Below are 27,606 nucleotides of genomic sequence, written 5' to 3'. Positions count from 1 at the left end.
AAACCATTTTATTATTTCGGGTCACCGTGACCTTTGACCTAGTGACCTGAAAATCAATAGGGGTCATCTGCGAGTCATGATCAATGTACCTATGAAGTTTCATGATCCTAGGCCTAAGCGTTCTTGAGTTATTATCCGGAAACCATCTGGTGGACGGACATACGGACCGACATGAGCAAAACAATATACCCCCTCTTCTTCGAAGTGGGGCATAAAAAAGGCCATAATTCATACAAAATGCTTGATACAGTTGTCTGCATTGTCTATAGGTTTAGGTCATGTTGGTAAAGAAGAATGCAAAATATAAATGCAATATGTCAAGGGACATAGCAAATATTCGAGGTGGTATGCAAATTTTAACATAGATTTATCAATAATATGCATATTCTAAGTGAAAAAGGGCCATAATTCTTACAAAAAACAGTTGTCTGCTCTGTTTTCTCAGTTGGAGTCATGTTGGTAAAGAAGTATGCAAAAAATAATTGCAATATGTCCAGGATCATAGGAAATATTTGCGGAGGTATGCAATGTTTACATAGATTTATCAATAATATGCATATTTTTAGTGAAAGAAGGGCCATAATTCTTACAAAATACTTGATACAGTTGTCTGCTCTTGTTTATAGGTTGGAGTCATGTTGGCTAAGAAGTATGCAAAATATTAAAGCAATGTGTCAAGGGACATAGATAATATTTGGGTTGGTACGAAAACTTTAATATTGCACGCTAACGCTCACGCTCACGCCGACGCCGGGTTGAGCAGGATAGCTCCACTATATATATTTCATATATAATAGTCGAGCTTATATGGTATAAGAATAACTGTTGTACATGTTTTTTCCAACATTTCAGGTCTAAATGTTAATTTTGATAAAACAATTGTTGTATGGATTGGAGAACACAAATATAGTTCTTATTCCATTACACAAAATGGAAATTGAACTGGATGCAACACAGCTTTAAACTGCTCGCAATAAATGAATGTCCACGTTGACCTGTCAAAGTATTTCATATACATTACAATGAAAAAAAGTTATAATGGAAAATAAACTGACAAATTGGAAAAGAAGAACTTTAACACCCATTGTAAAAATTGTCATTGTGAAAACTCTTACTGTGTCATTATTCAATCACCTGTTCATATCACTGCCTTACCCATCTAATATCATTTTTAATTCAATAAAAACTTATATTCTGATTTCTATTTGGGCGGGATTAGTAAAGTTTACAACAATAGTAAAGGAATATAGTGATGGAGGTTTAACAATTATGAACTTTGATTCATTAAATCTAGAATTGAAACTAACCTGGTTGCAAAAAATTCAATTATTTAGAGGAAATATGATATATATCTCACAATTGATACTTACAAACTGTTCATTTGCAGTTATCATGATGCTTTAAATATATCAAACAGAATGTCAAACCCTTTTTGGGTTGATGTTTTTAAAAGCTTCTCAATTTATTTATTAAGTTGTAAATTAGAAGTAAAAGCACAATAATAGATGCATTATCTACTTTTTTATAATCCGATTATATTGAGAGGGAATGAAAGTGTTTACTTTAAGCCATGGTTTGATTCTGGAATTCACTATATATTTTGTAATTGCGTATATTGATGTAAATAAAAAGTATATTTTATATTTTTTGTTGGCAAGCGAACAGCAAAAAACGATCTGACACGAGTTATCATTCCAAACCATAAATTCGCCAGAGGCTCTCTTACTAACATAATTTTTGAACTCGTTTAATACAAAATGGTATGAAACGACAATTCGTGTCAGATACAATATATATTTTATATGTACATGCGGCCATTTTATTGATTGGTTAGTTTAAAGAGTGCGAGTTCAAATTTCCAACAGGATCAGAAATCTTATACTGTGTACGGAGTATGATCTTTGACACTGTTATAAAGTTGCCTACATGGTAAGAATTAATTGAAGGCAACGATATTGAAAAAGTAAAAAGAACATATTATGTGTCAGTCGGTTCATCATTATTGCAGTACAAACTCCGGCATATGCCAGTGATTCTGCAAAATAGTTATACATTCACTAAGATATTTGTATGTACTACAGTCACGCATACAATATTCAATACAATGTTATCGTAATGTGTGTTGCTGTAATAATGTTACAGTTTTTTCACATCTTACAAACTTGGCAAATCTTGATAAAAGAAGCCTATTAAGCACCGATAAATCAACAACTGGCTACTCGAGTCAAAAATAATATCATCAACTTTTCATTTTTACATGACTTACAATTCCTTAAGGTGTGCGACATTTATCGTCAAAGTTGCGACCTATCTCGGCAATAGGATTCGCGTTATATATCGTTCCTTGCGACATTTATCGTCAACGTTGCGACAAATCTCGTAGCCTGCGACATGTAACGGCGATGCGACATTTAACGGCGCTCCTATGTATATTGTATATATTGCATAACCCTGACAGCGGTCTATCGCTATCATCATCATCAACATTATCAGCAGCAGTATCATCATCATAAGCAGCAGCATCAACATCATCATCATCATCACCACCATCACCACAACCACCACCATCATCATCATCATCATCATCAACAACATCATCATCATCACCATAATCACCATCTCAATCATCATCATCATCTTCTTCTTCTTCTTCTTCTTCTTCTTTCTCTTCATAATCATCATGATTATCATCATAATCATCATAATAATCATAATCATCATCATATTGTCATCATCAACATCAACATCATAAGTATCAGCTGCATTAGCTGCATTAGCAGCGGTCTCATCAGACGCATTTCCATTAATATTCTCATCTTATCAATCATAATAAAATCACCGAAATCACCGCTACCATCATAATTGTTATAAACATTGTCAAACTAACATCAATAACCATCAACAATTATTTTACATTTGCGTCACTATTTTTAATATCAACATCATCGCTTTCATAAACATCTACCTCCACTTCCTGATGTTCATCTCATATCACAGTAAACACTTAAAGACTTAATTTGATAACACAAATCTACTACATAGCTATTAAGATAAAGTATAATCCCATTCCCAAATATAAAAATCATTTTAGCATTTTTTGAAAAAGCAAAATTATTAAAAAGTACACACAATAACATTGACACAGATCCAATAGAACGCGCTTCAAAGACGTATGTGCTTATTTTCTGTCAAATAGCATGTTTGTTTATGCATTGATTTACACATTTTATAAGTTTGTATTGATACACAGTATGGAAAGGAAATGTTTTGCCTCTGTATTTTCCGTCGGTAAAAAATCCTCGTATAGCCATGCAATTTATAAAGTAACTTTATTGTAAGCAAATGTTTTATTTGTAAATAAACTCCAAAAAAGACGAACATTGTGAACATATAGACAAAAGAACGACTGGTGATGCCGTTTTGTTGGTACTATATTTTTTAGATTGTATCACGATGTCAATCATAACTCGAGAGTGTTTCAATAAGCGTGAGGCTTTCGATGCAATCGAGCTAAATAAATCGGTTTAAACTAATTACAATGATGACCATAATTTGATAGGATAGGGAGCATAGACAATGCAATGAACCGTTGCTAAAAAGTGGCATACAGACACAATTCGCATGGAATGTAGGCAATAAAATCGACACCGTTTCCATAAAACATGAATACCGATAAAGGTTACTTACCGAAAAGCGGTGGTAAATCCAATAGAAGGACATCAATAACGAGTGAAATTATCACAAACAGTTCGCAACAACAAACGCAAAAAGCGAATTATTCATCTACAGTTAAACAGTAACCGGGGTAAATCGAGCAGAAATACACAGTGTTAAATAAAATTTAAATTGAGCTGTTATTTATAGCAATCGGTTACAGCACGCAGTAAAGCGCGATGAATTGGACCATAAATAAGACAGACGGGAGAGAACACAGAGATTAGACTTAGTATGTTTAATGTACAGAGACTTGTTGGTAAACGGTATAATACATAACAGTCGATCGAAATGAGAGAAGTGTTTGCATAAAAATGACATATTGTTATTTACTTACAGTATATGCTATGTTTATAGGTGTCTATCTCAACCGTTGTTTATTTTTGGAGTTTTTACTTCATATACATTTATTTTTGTTAATGCAGCATCAACATACTAAAACAATTTTCTGGAAAAAGAAAAATAATGCATTTGAATATCAATCGTACTTTCGTTTTGACCACTGACGACAGAAATGATTCGATGTACGATGTGAATCTAAATGTAGTTTTAGTACAGATTCGTTCATACGGCACAAATACATATTTTGTTTTACGGATCATTTCGGTTTAGAGGACTGGGACAGTCATGTTAAATATCGAATATAATATATATTTTGTATAAACAACTGGTAGCAAGATGAGTTATAGATAATTAGTCAGTTACCACATTTTAAATAACTCGTTTGACCTGTTTATTTTCTTCAGCAAAATTCAACAGTGAAAAATGCGCATAAAATCACTTTAAATTAAAAGACTCCACAAAAAATAGTGGTGTAATAATTATCTGTATCTCGGATCTTCTTCTTCCCATAAAGTGCAGGGCTCATCTAGAGCATCGACGCATTGTGACTGTACAAGGTCGTTGTGAGGTAATACAAATAAAGTGAGATATAAAACCAGAAATACAACTGTGCTTGTGATCTAATGCAGAGTGACCAGGCCTGCATTAAAGCTGCCCAAGGACCTGGCAGTGGACACTGCTGCCGGCAGCTAATTCCAGTTGGAGTCTGATGGCTGCTGGGAAGAAGGAGTGTCTGTAAAGATCTATTCGCCAGAATGGGACGAGGTCGCATATATTTCTCCCTCTCAGTAGGGATACAGGTTTGCTGGTATTTCTACCAGGTAGTGGTTTATCCTGTATATAAGTACCAGTCTGGAATTTAGTACGCCGGGTTTGCAGGGATTGTCATCCCGGGGAAGTGATCATGTCGCTTGCGCTGCGTGTAGTCCTGTGTTCTCCCTTGAAGAATCCGGCAGTTCTGCGATGTACTGAGTTATATTTGCCGCTGTATACGGGTCCAATTCTGTCGATACGTATTCCAGGACTGGGCGCACTAGGGCCTTGTAGCATTGGTCCTTCACATCAGTCGGATGATTGCTGATATTTTGTCTCAGGAAGGAATGGGAGTTGTTGGCTCTTTGGAGACCTCATCAACATAACTGTTCCAGAGCAGTTTTTCATGCAATGTGACTTCTATATACTTCTCAATGGACTGTGACATTGGCAAGTTGGTGGCCATGAAGCTCGTAGGTCTATGGAATGGATGCCGGTTTTTAGTAAATGGATGGTTTCACATTCGGATGGGTTAAATTGCATCTGCCAGTCTTTCTTCGACAGTGTTTTCAGATCCTCTTGTAGGATGTTTGCATCTTCAGTTGTTCTGATCTTTCGAGACAGTATACTGTCATCTGCAAAGAGGCATGTGGTGATGGCAACTCTTCCTGGGATGTCATTTATATACACTAGAAAGAGTAAGGGACCCAGGGCAGAGCCCGTGGGGACCCCTGATGTGACAGGTGCAGAAGATGAGGTGTGGCCTTTGACAAGGACTTCCTGGCTTCTGTTGCTAAGGAAACTATTGATCCAGTTCAGCAGTTAATTGCGGATCCTATAGTGGTCCAGTTTGATGGAGAGTCGCTTGTTGGGTACATTGTCGAACGCTTTGCAAAAATCAAGTAACACAGCATCAATCTGGTCACCATCTTTCAAGCATGAGGCAATGTCTTGTATTGTGAGTACAAGCTGGCTTTCGCAGGAACGTCTTTTCCTGAAACCATGCTGACTGTCAGTGAGGATACCATCGCGCTCCAGGTGTTTTATAACCTGACTGTTGATGGCATGCTTTATGGTCTTGCAACAGACTGAGGTAAGTGATATCGACATGTAGTTTACAGCAGCTGTGCGATATACCGTCTTGAAAATTGGAATCACCATAGCGTGCTTTCAGTCGTCGGGTACTCGACCTGGCGTGAGGGAGACTTGTAACACTAGGGTTAGTGCACGAGCAATCTTATTGGCAAATTCCTTGAGGAATCTTGGTGGCAGCCTGGCTGGTCCTTGTGCCTTGTTGGGGTTTAGGTCTAGCAGAAGCTTTCTTATACCATTTTCATTGATGTCGAACGGTTACTTCTGTTGGGTATTGTCAATAGACGGGGTGTTGGTTAGGTCTTCGTCAGTGAAGACGCTGCTGAAATGTGAGTTTAGGATCTCAGCTTTAGTCTTTGGGTAACTAAGCCAACACAGTTGTTTTTAGAATTTGGACCTCGGAACTCTCGCAACGTTTGCAGTTGATAAAGGAATAGAGCTTCTTTGGATGTTCGTCGTTGGTGACGATGTCTCTGACATAGTTTTTCATCGTGATGTGTGTCTTTCTGGAGCTGCTTATATGTTGTTATGTCCGCATGTGTGCTGTTGTTTTTAGCCTTTCTATAGGCTTTATGTTTCCTTCTTCAGAGGCGTTTTACCTGTCTGTTAATCCAGGGTTGGTCGAATCTGCTCATTATCATTTTTTAAGGCATTGTTTCGTCCATGATAGAGATACAACTGTTCTTGAAGGTTTCCCAGATGAGGTTTATATCAGAGGTTGTAGTAGTTTCTTGTTTAAAGGTGCAAGTGAAACTATTCGTAGTAGCTCTCATATCCTCGATATTCATTTTGTTCCATGGGAATATCTTACGCTTTGGTGTGCGCTTTCTTAGAGATGTTGTTGCTATTTCTAGGAATACGATGTCATAGTCTCTTGGTAGTTGTTTGCTGCGTAAAACTGTAGATGGCGTTTTTAGTCGCAAATATGTCTAATGTTGTTGTTTGTGGAGAAATGATGACTTGTTCAGACCCAGTGTCATAAAGGAGATCTAGGAAGTTCTGATTTATACTGCTGATGTAGTTTGAGGAGATGGCTTTCACAGTCTTTGTTCGGGGAGGTTTACGTCTCTTGCGAACCAGAGTTTGGATGCTGAATGTGTAATCTGTGTAAGGTCTCTCTCATCTCTTGCATGCACTTTACATCTTTACTTGGAGGCCCATACATGTCTGCAACGATGAGTATTTGGTTCCCGCTGCATTCTATACGGACTGCTGTTAGTTCTGTGTTTGTCTCGATTTGGAGATCATTGCCCGCTATAATGTCTTTAGCAGCTATGAGGACTCCGCCATGTGGGTCGATGTGTTGGTCTTGTCTCACAAAATATGGTTGCCCACTGGTATAACATGTCTCTCAAAGATGCCACTATGGAGTCAGGTGTCACTTTCTATAATGATGTCGGATTTAAGTTCTGATAGTAATGGTTGATATTTTGCCAGAATGCTTTGAACGTTGACTACCATGGCCCTGGAAGGGGATTGTTGGGGCTGTTTTTGCAGGCTATGTTTCTGTTTACAAGTTGATGAAGTAATTTAAGGTATCATATTGATGTGTCGAGGGATGATATGCTACTGTTAGATTGGATAGGAGAAGCAGGTGATTTAAAGTATGGGTCACTGAGATCAATTGAAAAAATATGTTCATTTATTTTAATCACGATGGCTGTTTAATGTGGATTAAACTAAAAGGCCAAATTTGTAAAAGCAATAGCGATGTTTTTTTCTGTGTTCCATACGATGTGCCACATATGTAGTGCCAGAAAGTAGTACAGAACGTTTGTAAATTGAAGTATATTTGATTTAGCTTTATTATTCAATTATTGTTGTGGTGACTTTAATTCATGAATTGGTGGTAAACCTGATTATGTCAAATATGATAATTTACAACGTTTCGACTTCTTATAAGATGATTATGTTTTAGATACTATTTTACCGAAGATAAGTCAAGATAAAAAAGTTAACGAGATTGTTAAATGTTTACTTGGTTTTGTCCGGTTTTAAAGTGTTTAATGGTAGGGGTGGATAGTTACATAGGAAAGTTTACTTGTGTAACGAGTAGAGGATCGAGTGTTCTTAATCTGGTTATGTGTACACGTTTGTTAATTTAATTTATTGATCAGTTTGAAGTTCTTGATTCGATTTTATTACCTGACAAATCTGTGGTACAAATACACATGACTTAAACAATTATAGTTGTTTAATGCCAGGTAAATAAGTTCGATAAAGTATTGCACATATGAGATAATGACAAAAAATGATATCTATATACAATCTCTCAATAATGCAGGAACTATTTAATCTTTGATTAGTATATGTAATGTTATCTATCTTAAAAATAGTGCGGCGTCATTATATAATTGTTTAGGTTTTTGTTTCTTTAATTGATTATGTTTGTTCATTTTACTCAAGAGGATCATAAACACTCAAGTTAAAATGATAGATGGTTTAATAGAGTGTCAAAAGGCAAAATTTGAATTCTATAATAACTTGAATTTATATAGAAAGGACAGGTCTGGTGAAAATGAAATTTTGATAGTTTAGCCTTGGAGCAACTATAAATTTTATTTTAAAAAAGATAATTATAATTTAGAGCAGACATAGATTTTAGAACATAATCGATGTTTAGATGCAAACACATAGTTGACGTTATTAAAGGGATGGATAAAGTTTTGCAAGTCAGATAAATTAAAGACTGATGATTTGTGTTGATACTTTAAATCCAAAAATGATCCAGATACACATGTTTATCAGCCAGATGACGACATTCTGTATTTGAATGAAATATACCTTAATGAGAAATGTCAGGTAATGTTTGATAATTTCAATATTGAAATATCACAAGACGAAATTTAAAAGGCATGTACATGTATACAAAATGGTAAACTGATGGTCCTGATGAGTTTTTAAAAGGATATTTAAACACGAAATGACACTTCCTGAGGGTATAATATTTAATTTTTAACTTCAGAAACTTGGAGCGAAGGACGTATTGTTCCGCTGCATAAGAAGGGGGATTTAGACGACCCGAGCAATTTTAGAGAAAAAACTCTGTTAAGTATTACAGAAACATTATTTAGTAATGTAATTAATAGTCGATTCAATACATGAGGGGGGTTATAATGTATATATAGAAGTTCAAGCAGGGTACCGAAAGGTATGGGTACTATTGAGAATATTTTTGTACTGCAAGGTATTATCACGATTTTTTTTTAATCAAAATAAAAAAACTGTGCACAGCATTAGTGGACATTACGAAGGCATTTGACTTTATAGTTAGATATATAATATGGAATAAATTGACAAAATAAGGGGAACGTAGTAAAATGTTTAATATAGTACAATCGATGTACAATGTTGTTTAATCGAAAATTAAATTTAATAATGAAATCAGTAATGATTAGTTTTCATGTTATTTGTAGTGACACGAGATGCACATACATTAATTCGACGGAATGTTACATTTTCCGATTAAGCGCCAAAAAAGTGTATCGAATTTATCAATGGTCAGATAAGGACTTGTTTGCTTGCTTTATTGCAAACAAAATTGACTTTAATATTTGGGGGGCTTTTTCTCACAGACGTGGAGACCAATTGCTTAAGTAAACGTTAGATGATCACATACACATTTTTTGAAATTCTTTATCCGTTCTTGTTTCACATTAAGCCAATTAAAAACACTGCACCACTTTTTAAGTATGAAATATTGTTTTCTGCCATACTTCTTTTTGTCTTCGATGTATTTAATTGACATTGATGAACATTTTATGGTTAATAAGTTTAAAGAAGATAATATGTGTATGTTAAAAATGATTTAAGTGTTATATGCTGATGATATTGTAATATTTGCGGAATCGGAAGTTGGACTACAAAATGGATTAGATTTATAAGAGCAATATTGTACTAAATTGAAGCTATGTGTTAATGTAATAAAACAACAATACTGATTTTTTTTTTTAAGTGGACAGAATAGACAAAATCATTTTGTTTTACAAAGGACACATCGTAAAAGTAGTGAATAGTTTAACATACATAGGTATCATATTATCCACTGGGGTTCTTTTTCATTGTCACATATGGCGCACTCTCAGGACAGGCTCTTAAAACAATATGCAAACTGCAAGCAGATTAAGTTAAATACCCAGATGTATCAATTAATCATAGACTTGAGCGTTTTAATAAACTTGTTGAGCCTATTCTAAGCTATGGCTGTTACGTATGAGGGTTTAATAAAAGTGTTTAGATCAAAATTATATATATACTGTAAACACGTGTAAGGTAGTGAGGTTGCAAACACAAAATAATGTTGTTTATGGGATACTAGGACGTGTTCCGTTTATAAAAAATCGTATCATTTTTGTTTTAAAGTACTGGTTTAAAATACTACAATATGATTATGTCAAGTACATGCACATCGTTTTTGATATGGTATTACATGATCATGATATATAAACAAAAATGTATTGGGTAAAATCTCGCAAAGAATTATTAAACAGATTAAGTGAATTATGTTTTCGTCAAATGGTAGGATATATTAATATTTTTTTGTCTAAACAATGATTATTTGATATGTTTTTGCAAATCTTCTTAATTGAAATGCAAAACACGACCAGAGGTAGAAATTATAGCCTTTACATTAGCATTAAGTTCCAACAATATTTAAAGTAAGTAAACGTTTGCAAAATTTGGAAATGTGTCAACTCGTTTTGAAGTTTCTCCCACAGACTTGCAGTGAAAACAGGGAGATGGCACAAGCCTGAAGAGATACCTTTTAAAAACATAAAAATGCAACCACTGTTACGTTCTTGGGGACGATTTTCATTTTTTAATTGAAAACCCAATGTTTATTACGTGAGAAGTCTATCAATAGATATTAATTAAAGAACACAAACATGATCAAGTTTATTAAACTTTTACTGACTGACAATGAAAAAAGAGTACGACATTTATCTATTTGTGCTTTCAAAGCTAAAAAATTGAGAGCTGATTGAGATTATCAATAGTTTCTCTGCATGTACCAACATTTATTTATCTATTTAATACAAAAATACGAAAAACGATAAAGTGTATACACATTGGTGTATTCAGACCTTTTTCTTCGGTTCAGGTTGTATACAATTTTTTGTATTAAGATTTGCATCTACGTTCTCATACAAATTTTGCACGTCATCGACATTATGTGTATATACTTTGTTGTAATACGTGTACACTCAATGGCTTAAAACACGGCGGTGGTGAAATATCCATCCTGTCGTGGAACATCAACGGACTAACTGATATTAAGAAGTCATCTTCCAATTTTGTAAATATGTTAAGTTATCATGATGTATGTTTTCTTGTACGAATCTTGGGCTAATAAATCATGTGATGTCAATTTAAATGGGAATGTGTCTTTTATGTTCTTCAGAAAATTTCAGCACAAAAAAGCGTGTAGAAATAGTGGTGGTATTGTAATACAGGTATATATAACACATTAGTTAATTTAAATATAAACGCACACAATTTCAATATCAGGAGGAGCTCGTGCGACCCTATAATAAATGCAATAGGCGAACAAAAAACGCAAATGTCAAAACCATAATAAATATTTGTAGAAATAATAATTTTGTCATCTTAAAAAAGAGATTCAGAAAGGACAAAAATATTGGTCGTTCAACCTACAGTTAAAATATGTTAACTGACAGGTATATGTATGTGGGACGGTTTGAACGCGGAACATGTAAAATTTCAGTCGCAGTCACTGTCATCGCTCACACAGCTGGAAACGCTTAGTATTGAAGTGGTGTATTACAGTCCGGGACTGTGGAAGGCTCTGCATGGCCTGAATATCAAGAGTCTGAGTCTTAGTGGTTTGTGGGACGTTTTGAACGTGGAAAATATAGAGTCACAGAAGCAGTCACTGTCATCGCGCACACACCTGGATACACTTAGAATTAAAGTGGGGTATGGCAGTACTGGTCTGTGGAATGCTCTGCGTGGTCTTAATATCAAGAGGCTGAGTATTGATAATCTATATTTGAACTTGGATCACGAAGAGTCGCAGTCACTAGCATCAATCACACAACTGGAAACACTTAGTATTAATTGAGTGTATGACAGTATTGGTCTATGGAAGTCTCTGCATGATTTGAATAGCCAGAGTCTGAGTTTTGATCAGAGAAGTTTCAACGTAGATCATGAAGAGGTGTTGTCGCAGTCACTAGCATCGCTCACACAGCTGGAAACACTTAGTATTAAGTGAGTGTATGGCAAAACTGGTCTGTGAAAGGCTCTGCATGGTTTGAATAACAGGTATCTTAGTATTGATCAGAGAGGATTCAACGTGCATCATTACTAACCGTAGTCGCAGTCACTAGCATCACTCACTCAACTGGAAACGCTTACACTATATAAGACATCTAGACAGCTAGAGCAACCTCAATCATTGAAGTATTTAAATATTTTGTTAATGCTTTGCTTCCATCCAAAGTTCTTGAACTGGTGGACACACTTTCTACATGTACTTAGAAAGTTGGAAGTAATCTGAAATTGTGTTGTTCTTTAGAGTTCTTAATTGTCGATAACATACCACTTGAGGAATACACTGCCATCCAACAGGAACTGGAGACGCGGAAGGATGTTACAATGGAGAGTTTCCAAATATTAGACGAAAAATTTGAAACTAATCTGGTGACTGCTTATTGTGATGTTGATGGTGATAATCAGAATAATCAATACTTATATCGAGGACTGAAGGTGGTGTATAGGCCGATAGTCAGAATGATGAAGATATATAAACTTTAAAGTGATGATAGATAAAATGTATAAAACACTTGGTAAATGCATACTTGTCTGGTTTACAGATTTTGTAAATGCAATAATATATCGCACTTGTGTACCATAAATAAATGATGCAGTCAGGTAATTTCAAATATTGGATTAATAAACAATACCATTTTTTTATTCTATAAGTGTTTGGAAAAATAGCAACGGAAGTTTTTCGACATTATAATTGACAAATCTATTTGTTTTGTTCTAGAAATAGACCTGATTGGTATTACATTGTATAAACAGTTTACAAAAGCATCTTTAGGAACTCGTTTGAAACATTCTCCAAAACTACTTTCACAATATTTTGTTAAGCTCATAAATATTGAAGAATAACATATATGAAATATACTTATTTAGCAATATCGAAAACAAACCATGTATCACGTTAGAATTCATTATATAATGCTTTATGTAGATTTGCTACATCCGCATACCTTTTATCATTTTATCTTAAAGTGCCATGAAAATGATTCCAATTGAAACTATACCGTTCTATGTTGCTATGAAAAGAAGTTGCCTACCTTTAGATTTGATACAGTTTCAGTTTATTTTGAGGGATAATATAAGTCTAAAAAATGTAGACCTGTATACATATTTAAAAACGCACGAGGCATGTTTATTTTAATTGATCAGAATTTAAATAGGTGTGGGAAAAGCATCTCCATCAAAATTTATCACAAATTATTTTAACACGTTTTAACACGCTGGCAAAGATTCATGTCAATTTATTAATTGTTCATTTAACAAAATACGATTTTAACACACACACGCACTGCTAATGTGAATACCACGTAGTGACTTGAGAGTTTCTTACATCAGTCTATGTAACACTTTCAGTCAGTTATACTATGTGAATTAGTAGATTATATTTTATTTGTAATTTTTGTTATTATTTTATCATTTATACCATAGTCAATCAAAAGTAATAGCTAATCCTTACTGACTTTAAACTTAGTATATTACTTTTATTTCAAAATCGTTGTTTTTCTCTTCTCTTACTTTGTTTAAAAATTTCATTGAATTGAATTTTCTGCCTGTTTGATAAGGACAAGATAAAAGACTGCCATCATAATCAAACAACGCGAGGATAACGTATATTAATGCCATATACAACCTTTTAAGAGGGCTGTCCCGTTAGCGAAGTGGTTGGTTCACACGTTTTTCACATAGGCGACCCGGGTTCAAGCCCCATTCCCGTAAGCACGTGGTTTTGTTAAGTGGTTACCACACCGGACAGTTGGGGTCTCCTGCGGGTACTCCGGATCCTCCATCCACCGACGGAACAACATCACACAACTTAATTGAAAATCGTTCATAGACATTAAAATACATGTAACTGGACATTTCAGCTGTTATTCATAATTCTTGTCACTTCAGTATAGTAAGTTAATTATGTATGAGTGCTTCGGCACACTCTGGGTCCACACAACCGGCAGACTTATGCGCAAGGACCGCATACACATCGAAATACATACACTAGTAGGTACTTTTAACCAACGTTAAATACGCCGCTTGTCAAAATTAAAACAGATCCCTACTGTATGCCCCTTTTCATTATATGAGCCACGTTCTAGGAAAAACGGGGCTTAATGCATTTGCGTAAATTGTCGCCCCAAATTACCCTTTGCAGTTCTCACAGACTAATCAAGGACGACACTTAACGCTTTTATGAAATATTTTGTTTAAACGACGTGTCGAAAATATCATTCATAAGTAGCCTGTGCTGGCAGTCTCTGATTTAAAAAACTCGCAAATAATCGCTCATACGGTTAAAGACTTTTGTACGAAACGTGGATTTATTTACTAAAGTAATATGTACATAGATGAAATACCAGCTCTCAGGCGTCTTTTTTTAATAAAAAGCTTTCATAGATTAATAAACACGGCACTTTATACTTGTTTTAAATGTTTGTATTTTAAACAGAGTTTTTGCAGATTTGCGTCTTGCCAAAGTATGATCAACACTGAGCCGCTTACAATCCTTATTAAACACCTTTTGTTTTTAAGCATGATTTAAAAGTTCCCAAATACTGCAAAGGCGATGCAAGTATTTCTGTATAGATGTCTTACACATGATGCATTTATATAATTGCAATGTTAAGCCACCCATGCGAATCGAATCTATAAGTAAGCAACGCCACAATGCATATCATGCCAAAAGTGATATTTTAGTACACACCTATTTAAACACGTACTACTATAATTTCTCTTAATTTTATGTAATCTTTAAACGCATACTACTATAAGTATCCTTGAGTGTATGTCATTCATTCCAAAATGCATGTTGCTTCCTTGTATATTTAACGTACGTATGCATATAAAATTTGTTTGATTTAATATATGACAAAAACAAAAACAAACAACATTTTGGCTACATAAACAATGACTGAAAGTTTGACGAGTTGTCATGGACTTGTTTGAAATTTTAACGAGTTGTACTTTTTAACTGGGCAGTTTGGCTGAACTTAAGCTGCGACTTAGGTTGCCTGTTTTAGAATGGCTTTGTTAAAAGAGTCACACCATATTCTCTTTATTGCGATGATATCATAAAGTACTTTCTGCGCATTTAGTGCTTTATAAATCGAATTGGACGAATATCGTTGTATATTCAATATAAATTCATAAATACCATTATATTGGAAGCAGCGAAGTAAAATATTCTTTACACTTGACTTACTGACCTTTGTAGTAATTAACACTATTATATTTCCAGATCTAACCTAGTTAACGGTTCTTCATGTGCTTGCAAACACTCATGGCATTCCTTTCTTTGAATGCCCCGAGTTTAGATAAGAAAATCAATTATTAACACATTAAGTCATAACCCGAATTCAAATACCTTGCCATTTTGCCATCTCCATATGTCTTCGAAATTTAAAGAAAACGGTTTTCTGAACTCTACATGAATTCATTACTGACTCGTATAATTTCTATTTAATTATTCAAGTATGCAATATGGATGTCATATGGAAATCACATGAAATACTTAATATTTACATTACGTGTATGTTTGCATATATATACATATGTTTACATACACAGTTAATCAGCTTCATGTATAGCAAAACGGCTATTAATTTTTCATTTGATATCATCTTATGTGCACATTAAGGAGGTAAACCAAATAATATTGCAAATACACTTATCTCAATCCAATGGTAATTTGTCTAAAAAACATATATTTTTCAACTATTTACACTGCAACCAATGCTTTTGAACTTGCAGACGTGATAAACAAGATGGCGACGTCCATGCCGAGGCAAGCATTTGTTGTCGTTGTATACCCTTTATTACTTTTATAAACTGTAAACATGCCGGTAACTTTCAAGCTATATCGGCAAGAAAGAAGTGATAAGCGTCGATATATCGTATTTATATTCGCTCTTTATCGCGACTTTACTCGCTGCAAAATCTCTTACCGGGTCACAAAATAACTGCTCCCGCTAATATAATTCGCATCGAGTAAATTCGAGATAAAGAGCGAATATATCAATACGAAATTAATATGCTAATCACTTTCTTGCTGATACGGTATCAATACGCTGTGCAGGTATTCAAACAATCAATACAAGGGTTTACAACGGCGAAAAAAATATCTGTCTCGGTATGGACGTCGCAATCTTGTTTGTCACGTGACTACCCCACTGTGTAATTATTAGATATACCATTCATTGTCTACCATATTAAAGCGTAAGTTAAGGAATGGGGGCTTCGTGAATCTCTGTCACGGCGTGACTGCCAAAACTCGATAAGAAACTGAAATTGTGAAATGTCTAAATGTGGCAACTGCTAGTCACATAGTGCTCAGAACAGATAAAAGTTAATAAGGAACAACCGTACACCTTTCGAGTCCCGTTGAATTGTGTTAAACCAGATAATTAATTAGTTAAAAGCAAAACAAACAGTTTAGTCCATACAAATGGTTTTCGTTAATTATATATATTATCAGCAACATTAAGCTTAGAGAGTGTATTCCTTATAAGCGTTCATGTGAATGATGTGATTTATGTTAAAACATTCCAACCAGGCAGATATCCGCCGAACAATGGGATTGACAAACAGTTGTCGTTCAAAAGTGATTTGCCATTGCAAATACAAATACAATAAATATGATTAAATAGGGACATCTTCTTATTGAGAAACATCGGTCATACAGAACTTAAACGGTTAAATTGATAAGTGTTAGCTGTACAGCCTTATGTCATTAGTCGTGGATGATTTTAAAAGTCCTCTCATACTGTATACCTTACGCATTTGTTTAATCCTTAAGTATGAGTAAATCACGTGCACACTATTTGAACTGTACTGTGTAAGTTCACAAGTAACATGTTATTTAAACTGTATAATGAATGTATATTATGCACACATTATTTTAATTGTAGATTGTCAGTATATTAGTTACACAATTAGTTGAACTGTTATGTGAAAGTTGATTAGTTGCACAGCTACATATTGTTGACTAAATAGTACTAATCCAATTGGATAAAAAAATCTTATATTGCTTACAAATATGAGTCAAAACACATCAATCCGAGAACACATCAATCCGAAAACACATCAATCCGAAAACACATCCGTACGAGGACGTTAAACGTCGAACAAATTGGCATTGCCTTTTTAAATAAACAACTGAAACTGGACATAGGAGGTTATTTAAAAATCGCTTTATTTTTTTTACTTTGACTTGGATTGTTTAATCACACATTTATTTATTTTTCATATTTTGTCGTACGTTTATTTATTTGTCATATTTTGTCGTAGAGATTAACGTTTCTAAAGCAGTCTGTAAGTATTTCGTTTCATTGATTATAATCCATTCATTGCTGCATTTATTCTTCAGACAAATTTATGGGAATTTCCGTATTGTATTTAAAAAAAAATTTCACGATAAAATATTAAAATAACTATCGCGTGTATGCTTTAGTAGTAAACCTTTATGTTATTAGCCACTTGGGTGAACGTGTACCTCCCAGTGTGTCTTTCATAATTAAGCGGTTTAAATACATATTTAATAGAATTTACTAATTTCGTTTGACAATGTGTTCTAATGTTGGTAAATTATTTGATATGAATATTGAAATACGCTTAGAACAATAAGCATATTGCATAAGGGAGTAGTTTTTAACGCCGACGATATAAAAGTACGTTATTTGAATCTTTATCAGAGGTTATATCGTTAAATTTTATGCACGTTTTTAATGTAAAACTTGTATGTGTAAATTCCATATGTACTCAACTAGGCACAAACCTAAACTCACATACTAAAGCCCCAAGAGATTATTCAGGTATGCTTTTGAAACCGAAAAGGATTTGCATCGTGACATTATGTATATGAATTATCAATATACTGTCAAACATGTGATAGTTTAATATTTAGATATGGGCTGTGTTCTGTGATAAAGGGGTTTAATGCATGTGCGTGAAGTGTCGTCCAAGATTTGCCTGTGCAGTCCGAACTTGCTAATCAGGGGCGACACTTTCCGCTTTTATGATCTTTTTCGTTTAAAGAGAGTCACTTTGTAGCACAAATCCAGTTAAGGCGGAAAGGATCGTCCCTGATTAGCAAGTGCGGCTTGCACAGGCTAATCTGGGACGACACTTTACGCACATGCATTAAACCCCCTTTACACAGAGCACGGCTCATTTATTTTGTAATGTAGGTTGAGAAGATTTCTTATTGAAGCCATGCAAAGCCCAGGGTTGGAATATCTGATGATGCTTCTCGTTGTCTGCCGCATAGAGGACGTGTCTTCAGGTCCGTTTAGATTTTGTTATTCGATGTTAAAATCCAATACCATACAGAAACATATATGCTCTTAATCTTCCTCTTCGCAAGGGAAACAATTAGCATTTTTATAATTACGAAGTGATTCAAGTAAGGTCATAATGTCTTGCCTAATAACCAATAGGGGGTAAATCAAGGGTGATTTAAAACCTCACATCTTATCTAGTTTGTATCTAAATGTGCGCGTGTCATGTTAGAATTACATTAGATTTAACATTGCTATGAATGAAGAAAACAATCAGAACAGAACCTTAGCACAGCACAGTAAAATAAAGCTTTTATTTCAATTGTTATGTCAGATATGATATAATCAAAATGATGAATAAAAACCTATGTCATTCAGATATATAAATATGTCGACCAAACGTTGAATTAATTTAGCCTCGATCTGGAAAACAGGGGCTTAATGCATGTGCGTAAAGTTTCGTCGTAGATAATCCTGCGCAGTACGCACTGGATAACCAGGGACGATACTTTCCGCTTTAATGGAATTATTCGTGAAAAGGAAGTCCCTTGTTACCGAAAATACAGTCTAGGTGCAAAGTGTCCTCCTTGATTAGTCTGTCCGAACATGCATGAAGCCACGTTTTAAAAGTGCGAGGCTAATTTACATTCAACGACAATGGGTGAACTGAAACACACTTCTAATTGGCGTCGCACTGAAGTGCGGCGACTAGTATGTAATACGCTTATGGGAGGAGAAGTTATTTTACGGATCAATGTATATATTTTTGTTGTCAGAATATCTTGCATAGTGGTGATTTTTTTGTGTAAATTAGTGTAAATAAGTACTGCATTTGTGCCTTTTACATTTACTACAACATTTATTGCCAATAATACAGAGCTAATTCTTTTAATTAATAACTGATCACAGGGACTGCGCAATAATAAAAGATCACAGGGACTGGGCAAATACGCCAACCGGTGAAACATTCTGGTTTTGTATAAAAACAAAACTTTTTGTTCCACTATCCTAGCAACCACCTAGTTACTTATAAAGGCGCTATAGAGCGCGAAGCGCGACACGTATTATTTATTGTAATAATGAATCTTGATAAAGGAAGCAGCCGCTTATCAATGAGGAGCACCATCACAGCACCCCAGTCTCATTACTATCAAGTCCCCCAACAGGTTTTTTTTAAGAAGCACATATAGAAGGCCGCAGGCCTGACCCGTATTTTGCCAGTGGTGTGGACCCTTTGGAATGGACCTTTTACCCCGCTCACCATACATCGTTTAAACTTCCGGGTTTTCATTTAAGCCGACTATTTATAGGTTATTTATATCTTAGTTAGAAGATGATTTTTCAAGCGGTTCCGTAGTGTAGTGGTTACACGCTCGCTTCACATGTGAGAGGCCCAAGGTTCGAGCCCCAGTAGAATCAAATTATTTTATTTGTGTTCTATGTTAACTTTTTGTTTTGATGTGACATTTTAGTTTAAATAAATATGCTGTTTTATTGAAACCATTTTTTGTTTTTATTATGCCCATGAAATATATGTGTGAGAGGGTGGGGGGTTCGTAAACACATTAAAACTTGTACAGTGTTTTCATATCAATGAGTATTCAACCCCTATCGTAAATGAGCAACGTAAGAATAAGTTCAGAATCATTTCCCATTGAAGTTGAGAAAACTATGAAATAACGTTACAAGATGAAGCAGATTTTTTAAAACCTACACAGTTCTGTTCCATTAATGAAAACTGCACACGGATGCCAGTAAAAAAAGGAAACCAATGTAAATAAAAATGAACTATGAAATATTTAGGGGTTACAACACAAAATCATAGATAATGGTTATTTGGGGGTTATAACACAACATCATAGATAATGGTTATTTGGGGGTTATAACACAAAATCATAGATAATGGTTATACCAGTCTCTTTTTCTATTTTGTTCCATGTTACTTCATTGAGTGCCTTTTACACTGAAATTTCCGACGCCCTTTGATGCTTTGCATCAATACTTATCTTGTACCACTTTCAGATCACGAGCACACGCACCCCGTGTTGAGGAACTTCCAGAGTTGGGTCAGCGACAAGTTTTCATCGGAGTCGCTGGAGGACCCACAGGCAACAAAAAGCTTTCTAAAAATCGTATTCGCAAGACTGAACACGCTTCGCTCTGAGATCCCGTGCGGCAGGCATGGCGGTGGGGCCAATGCACGCTCTGACAATTCAAATCATCTAGATAGGGTGAAGACTTGGTATTTGATTAGATTGCTTGTAGCATAAGGAAAATGTCGTTCTTTTTTAATTCGCTGTGGAGATGTGTTATATTATTTTAAGAGCGAATATATGATTTTATTACCCGCATGCGCAAACGTTTTCATCAAAATTGTCGCCCGTTCCGGTGATCATATGCCGTATATGCGTTGAGATTTTGTAAACGCGTGTTATCATTTACGGTTATTCTTTCTCTTTCGATGAATATGCTACACTTAAATCATCGTCATAAACTATTATATATTGAAAGTGCTTTTTAAACGAAATAACGAGTAGTTATATTTTATTGAACAATCCGGTAGGAATCAATACGCTGTGTCATTATCGCATTGTTGCATTATTGTGCCCATAATATGAGGGACAGGTGGTTTCAGTTGTCATCGATACTTGTCTCCTTTGATCTTTTGTGGAAGGCAGTATGCTTTTATCATGGTTTAGAATTTCGGATTTTGCAAACGCTGATCGGAACAATGACACTTTATTCGCTAAAAAAAGCTTCGCGCTATTGGCTAAATTGTTATGTTCTGTTAAATAAAAACAACAACAGATTGCCGTTCGACTACCGATGATGGAGTTTGCATTTAATGTAACGTGTGCAGATAACGCGAACATGTTTTTCGTTCCAGGTAGAGCAAGCCATTGTGGAACAAGTTTGCAAACACAGTGATTGTAAGTTTAAGGATATTCTACGGTCGCCAGAATATTTGAAGATGTTTTGTAAACTGACGCTGACGAGTGCCTTATTCCCGGAACACATATGCAATGCAAACTGGACGTCTTCGGATGAATTCGATGATGCCAATATGTTGATGACGTCGGTTCGAAGACACTATCGTAGGGACGCAGCCTTTTTGAATGGGCATGGAGGGGCTTCTTCGCTGAATATAGTTTTCGAATAGTTATTAACTATTTTTCTATAGTTATAGATCATCATCATCAAAGTCGTCGTCATCATCATCATCATCATCATCATCATCATCATCATCATCATCATCATCATCATCATCATCATCATCATCATCATCATCATCATCATCATCATCATCATCATCATCATCATCATCATCATCATCATCATCATCATAATCATCATCATCATCATCATCATCGTTGTCGTCATCATCATCATCATCATCATCATCACCATCATCATCATCATCACCATCATCATCATCATCATCATCATCATCATCATCATCATCATCATCATCATCATCATCATCATCATCATCATCATCATTATCATCATCATCATCATCATCATCATCATCATCATCATCAGAGGCGATGAATTTGAACAGAGGAGCGCACGCGGACTTGGGTAACGCGGAGGTCTTTGTCGTCCATAAAATTTTAGAAGGTAAAACTTTGGCAGACACAATTTTGGAGACTTTTGCTCGTAAGCCATCATGATATAATATTATTCCAGCGCTGACAGATCTTCGTATCATTGTCATGTCTATATCGTTTACATCATTTTTTATTTTGGCTAATTCTGTATCAAGTGAAATTGCGATAAAAAATATACCCTATACATATAAAGGTCTTAACTGAAACTGACAACACATTCTTTAACCACTGTCAACCAATAATAATAATGTGCCTGCTTCAAAGTCTGTACATCGTATTTACGTCGTTGTTTGTATTTTTTCTGTTAAAAACATTCACTCGACAAACTTACAAATGCTTTCTTGTTTCTAGCACATAATTTTCTAGATTATATACAACAACATACTTATCTCGAAAAAAAAACGCTTGTCTTGTTTCGTTATATATTAGTTTGTCTGATAAGGCATCATTTTTCAGGATTTTACTTTATCAACAACAGTTACTTATGTCCCATGGATTTTCTGCACGATTCGTATCCCACGCTGCAACGACGGAGCGGCTTACATGACCATAGTATTGTGCCAGTTTACTTACATTTGAGCTGCATTCTGTGAAAAGTGGGTTTAATGTATGTGCGTTAAGTATCGTCCCGGATCAGCCTGTGCAGCCCGCTTTGGATGATCAGGGTCGATACTTTCAGCTTTTATGGTATGTTTTTGTTTAAGGATATCCAGATATCCAAGAAATTGTCGTCCCTGATTAGCTTTGCGGACTTTACAGGCTAATGTTAAACTGTTATAAGAATATTGACGTCATGTGATTGTCACGTCATTTCCTTTATTTTATAACAAAATGTTTACTCCTGATGAAGGTCTAAATTGACCGAAACTTTGAGTGAATAGGTGTTTAAAAAAGCAAAGAAGTTGTTTCTCTGTTTTATATAATTATTTATAAGAATATCATATAATAACAAACCTGTGCAATTTCATAGAAATAACAGGTTGCAGGATCAACGGGGATTTCAGGGAATTACAAACGGGCTGGACAGAATGTAATCATACGGTTTATAATTTTATATTTGCAAATATCTCAAGTTATTGAAATACATTTAAAAAATCTTTAGTTCATTCATAAGATTTAAGAATATATCCTTTAACACGTCTGAAATCGGTGCCCAAAGTTAACGTTTTGTGCTGTTTAACTGTGTACATGAAATATTGACACATCGAAGTTCGGCAAAAAGCAAATGCTTATTAAATTAAGTAATTCTGCTTTATTACATATTTCTATAAGCAGCACTGTCATAAGCAGCACTGCCTTCTTGTAGTTTAAGTAATAGACAGAATTCTACACAACGCCACTACGCTGACAAAAGGAGACAGTCAAAAACGCAGTAACGCATTAAGGCGGGCTATGTTTTCTATGCAAGAATTTCCATCAACAAAATCGTTGCTCGCGAGGGACGAAAGCATATCCAAATATCATCCACCAATGAGAATACTGCAAGCTAAGGAAGACATCGATGGCGATCGCGATCACCCGTCAGCTCATGGTTCACAATGGCCATCCACTGGTGGTAGTAGTAATCACGGTGGTACCCATAGCCATTAGTTATTGCATGATGATGGTAGACCTGACAGAAACGATGTTGGAATTCGGGTATGCATGGACAGTGTGTAGATCAGGTCAATTTTGTAATAGTATATTACTTAAATAAAAATTAATCGAGAATCGTTTTTCTGTCTATAATATTTTGAGGCATACCTATGAACGGAAACTAGAGACACAGTAAAACATAATCCTTTGTGAAAATGTTTTACACGTTTTAATAACACATTTCTTGCGGAAAAAGATTTGATTAAAGATTTTCTTTTTTAATTTAATGTGAAAGCATAAATGTTTGTTTTTACAGTCATGCCCTTATATTATTTTTCAACTTACAGAACTGTTACAATGGTTGCTCGTTAATGGATATATACACCTGCAATCACCATAACCAGCACACATATTCTGTTTCCATGGGATTGTTCCTGGACATGTGTCCCGCCATTCTGGACCAACTTATACACGGTGCTACAGATTGCTGGAGACTTTCCACCGAGCCTCATCTCACGACACCTGCTACAATACCGACATTTTCAGTGTCTAAAACGACGATTTCAAATGAAACATTATAAAACAATACTTCGACGATATCAAAAGCAAATAGTAAGTAAGAGCAGTGTCATGACATCAAACATTCTAAATGTTTTTCTCTGAAAAAAATTGTTTTAATGACATATATCCGATAGGTCCGATACTTACATCTTTGTTTACTTCTACTACGCCTCCTCTTGGCCTTCCAAAAGTCGCATTAGCCTTAAACGGGTCATGCCACAACAATGTGCACATGCTTGCTTTATCTACATCTAATTAAAAGATTGTTAGCGGTTTGGGGTGTTACGATCCAAAGAAAGAAAGCATTTCGCGATAAATTAAATGATTTTAGAAGACGACATTGTCTGTTAAGTTTGAACATAGTGTTGGTTAAGTTCGTCGAATATAGAGTCCGTTTCAAGCGCTGGGCCAGTACTTGGTTTCTTCCGAACAGATCTTCGGTTTCAGAGCTATTAGTTCGGTAACTGGTTAAACCATTTGCTTCAAATACATATCTGCATGAATTGATGGACAACACTAAGTGTTGTGCTGAACAAGTTTACTTTACAAAGCGTTACTGTTTTCGTCATTGACACCTAAACATAATGCACATATATAATACCTGTTTTTCTCTACCAATTTTAGGCTACATTTTTGGATCTCTTTCCACACTTGTCATCAGTCTGTTCAGAATGTTCGGTGCCGTTTTCATTAAACCGACGAGGGTCAACATCCGCGCCTATCTCATGGCCTTTATGCTGTCCCTCGCCGTTGGTTGCCTTGTTGCAGATGCTGGTTTGCATTTACTACCCGAGGTCAGTTCAATTTAAACCCTTAACAGGCACGAGCTGCGAGACATTTGTAGTTCCTGAGAAATTAAACTAAATTTAATAATCTTTCTTTCTAGATTCAAGATTCATTTTCATCCGTTAGATACTGCAAATCTTTCTTGTTGAAATACATATTGCCATATATAAATAAACCTACCGGTATATGTTTTCATATTAACATGATATAAAAAGTGTAAGAGTGCAAGACAAAATAAAAACTTATGAGTTTAAATATTCGTGCATATGTTTATGTTGTACTATTTTAGTTATTTTTTTCTCATGTGGTAATTTCCGCCTTGCACCTTTGATGACGTGGTATATCGTTTGGCAATCAAGCAATCAATATTGCCATTATATATACTAGCAGAAGAGAAAGAGGAGGAAAATGTTGGTGAACATGATGAGCTACTTGCCTCGCCTCTCAAGAAAATGTGTGCCTTCTTGGCTAGTGTCTATGCCTTCTTTATCTTGGAGCTCATGTTGTCAATAAAAGCACGAGCATAGTCACTCTGACCAGAACGGTACAGTCTCAGAACAAGAGATAAACATTTTTAAAATTGTATTACTTAACAATTTGTTTCGTATAAACACTTTTTATGAGTGGTGATTTCGTTCCATAAATAAACTGAATAAACTGAATGAAGAAATAATAAAGTGAATCATGAACAATAATGTGATCATTTTTATATATGAAACACAACTTTAAAAAAGTATTTTCCGGAAAACTATAATAACGAGGACATGGTTATACATAACAAGATTATTGTCATGGGGTATCGGTGAGAATTGGCATCCGGGGTACATGTACATTTGATCGAGTAATCGTATTAATTAAATTTTGTGAATTAATGTACATTAGTCTTTAATATGAATATTATTGGATAATATTCATCAATTATTTAAATATATATCAATGTATTAATCCGGTGTATATTTAAAAAATGTATTTCGTTAAACCCTCGTAATTGGGGTTATACAATTTGTTAATCACCATTGTTACTATACTTGCTTCTATTTTAAAACTAAATATAAATCTTTTGACCACGCGGTTCATACTGTTACACTTGCATACTCGAGATGTGCGTTCCAAGGCGCTTTACATTTTAGCCCTGATCACTGGGTAATAGATTTTGAAATGAGATTTCACAAGGTTTAAGCCACAAGTCAATCATTTCCTTATAATGTTTGTAACTACGTTAGGGTTGTATTCGTATAAACTCTTTGAAGCGACGACTCTGATTGAAACACTTATTTTGAAAGAACTTTGAATTATACAAAAGAAAAACATGTACTAAAACGTAATATTTCAATATATGCAATGTGTACAACAATTACAGATCGCGTTTAAGAGCGTAAAACCAGTGAATGATATCAACATTAAGAACCTAACTGTGGTGTGTACGTATTTTGTTGGGCATGCACTAAAAACGTATTGCTTTAATGTGCGACTGAAATAATGGAGAAGCAATCTGGTATTTGCATTGCAAAGTTATGTTACTAACGATAAACTATTATTTCATCACAGGCAACTTACCAACCAAACCAAATTATCATACTCTTTATCATTCCATAAAAAATAAGGATACATCTGTTTGAACAAGACGGAGGCCGATTTTTTTTGTTTAAATTTAGATTTCAAGAGAAAGAAGCTGTATTGGGTAGAATGTGATGTTAATTTGGAAATATAAGAGTAACTTGAAAACAAATATATAACCGGTCTGTTATTATTTTTTCTTTTTTGAAAAAGCATTTGATACTATTAATGATGATTTAATGTTTCAAAGTGTAAAACACTTCAAATTCGGTGACGATCTCGTTCGGTGGAATAAAGTGTTGTAGCTTGATTAAATAGTGTTATAGTAATGAACAATTGGCAAATATGCGAAAGTTTAAAAAAGAATGGCGTCCAATATTGCTGTCCACTGTCATCATGCTTGTTTGTTATCTGTATCGAATTACTTTTAAATTATATTGAACAAAACAGACGAATAATCACAGGTATAATCCAAATGTATTGATATAAAAATAACTTGTAACGACGAAGCTATCTTTATTAACAACGGTTCTGGAGACTCTAAAAACCTCAAAACATGCAATAAAACATTTTGGAAATACCAAAGCATTAAACCGGAGCATTTTTAAATTAACCGTTCTGAGGATAGGGATATTAGAAAACTAAAACTAAAACACATTCAATTAAAAGCAATATTAACTAATTGGCATCATTGTTTAAATGAAAAAAAACCACATCTGTTAAAAACGCCCTCGTACGTGCATTATTGATCTCTTTGTTTAAAATATGGGAAATAATTTATATGTACTTGTTTTGGAACTTATTTCAAATGTGCAATATTTAAATAAATAACATGTATTTCGATGTGTATGCTATATTAATATTGAATTAATGAAAGTTGTAATATTCTTTATTATAAAACATTCGTTCGTATTGATAAAGTTTAATCTCATCAACTACACTTTGTTGTAAACTGTATATTGCCAATACAACGCCATAAAGTAAGATTAAGTAAGAGGTCATTATACGATGCAACAGCACTGTTGTGTAATAAATCAAATGCTTGAAAGTGACATGTAAAA

The 27,606-nt window shown here is 34.7% G+C and overlaps 1 protein-coding gene and 1 long non-coding RNA gene across 2 annotated transcripts; both read left to right on the top strand.

Annotated features, from left to right (window-relative positions):
- Positions 1 to 18,369: 18,369 nt before the first annotated feature.
- On the top strand, positions 18,370 to 21,876 carry LOC127863531 (uncharacterized). Its single transcript, XM_052403079.1, has 3 exons — positions 18,370 to 18,460; positions 20,478 to 20,686; positions 21,343 to 21,876. Exons 1-3 carry the CDS (start codon positions 18,391 to 18,393, stop codon positions 21,613 to 21,615), a joined length of 552 nt encoding a protein of 183 aa, XP_052259039.1. The 5' UTR covers positions 18,370 to 18,390; the 3' UTR covers positions 21,616 to 21,876.
- Positions 21,877 to 23,240: 1,364 nt separating this feature from the next.
- On the top strand, positions 23,241 to 24,990 carry LOC127863533 (uncharacterized). Its single transcript, XR_008041087.1, has 3 exons — positions 23,241 to 23,704; positions 23,989 to 24,253; positions 24,827 to 24,990. It is a non-coding gene; the product is annotated as an uncharacterized LOC127863533 (long non-coding RNA).
- The last annotated feature ends 2,616 nt before the right edge of the window (positions 24,991 to 27,606 follow it).

Source organism: Dreissena polymorpha, unplaced genomic scaffold, assembly GCF_020536995.1.
Source record: "Dreissena polymorpha isolate Duluth1 unplaced genomic scaffold, UMN_Dpol_1.0 chrUn013, whole genome shotgun sequence".
Taxonomy (NCBI): Eukaryota; Metazoa; Mollusca; class Bivalvia; order Myida; family Dreissenidae; genus Dreissena; species Dreissena polymorpha.
This window is presented reverse-complemented; position numbering and strand designations above follow the sequence as displayed.

Coding starts and splice junctions, on each gene's coding strand:
- LOC127863531 (XM_052403079.1), top strand. CDS start 18,391: ATGCAAAGCCCAGGGTTGGAATATCTGATGATGCTTCTCGTTGTCTGC. Junction 18,461..20,477: donor CATAGAGGACGTGTCTTCAG/GTCCGTTTAGAT, acceptor TACCACTTTCAG/ATCACGAGCACACGCACCCC. Junction 20,687..21,342: donor ATTCAAATCATCTAGATAGG/GTGAAGACTTGG, acceptor TTTTCGTTCCAG/GTAGAGCAAGCCATTGTGGA.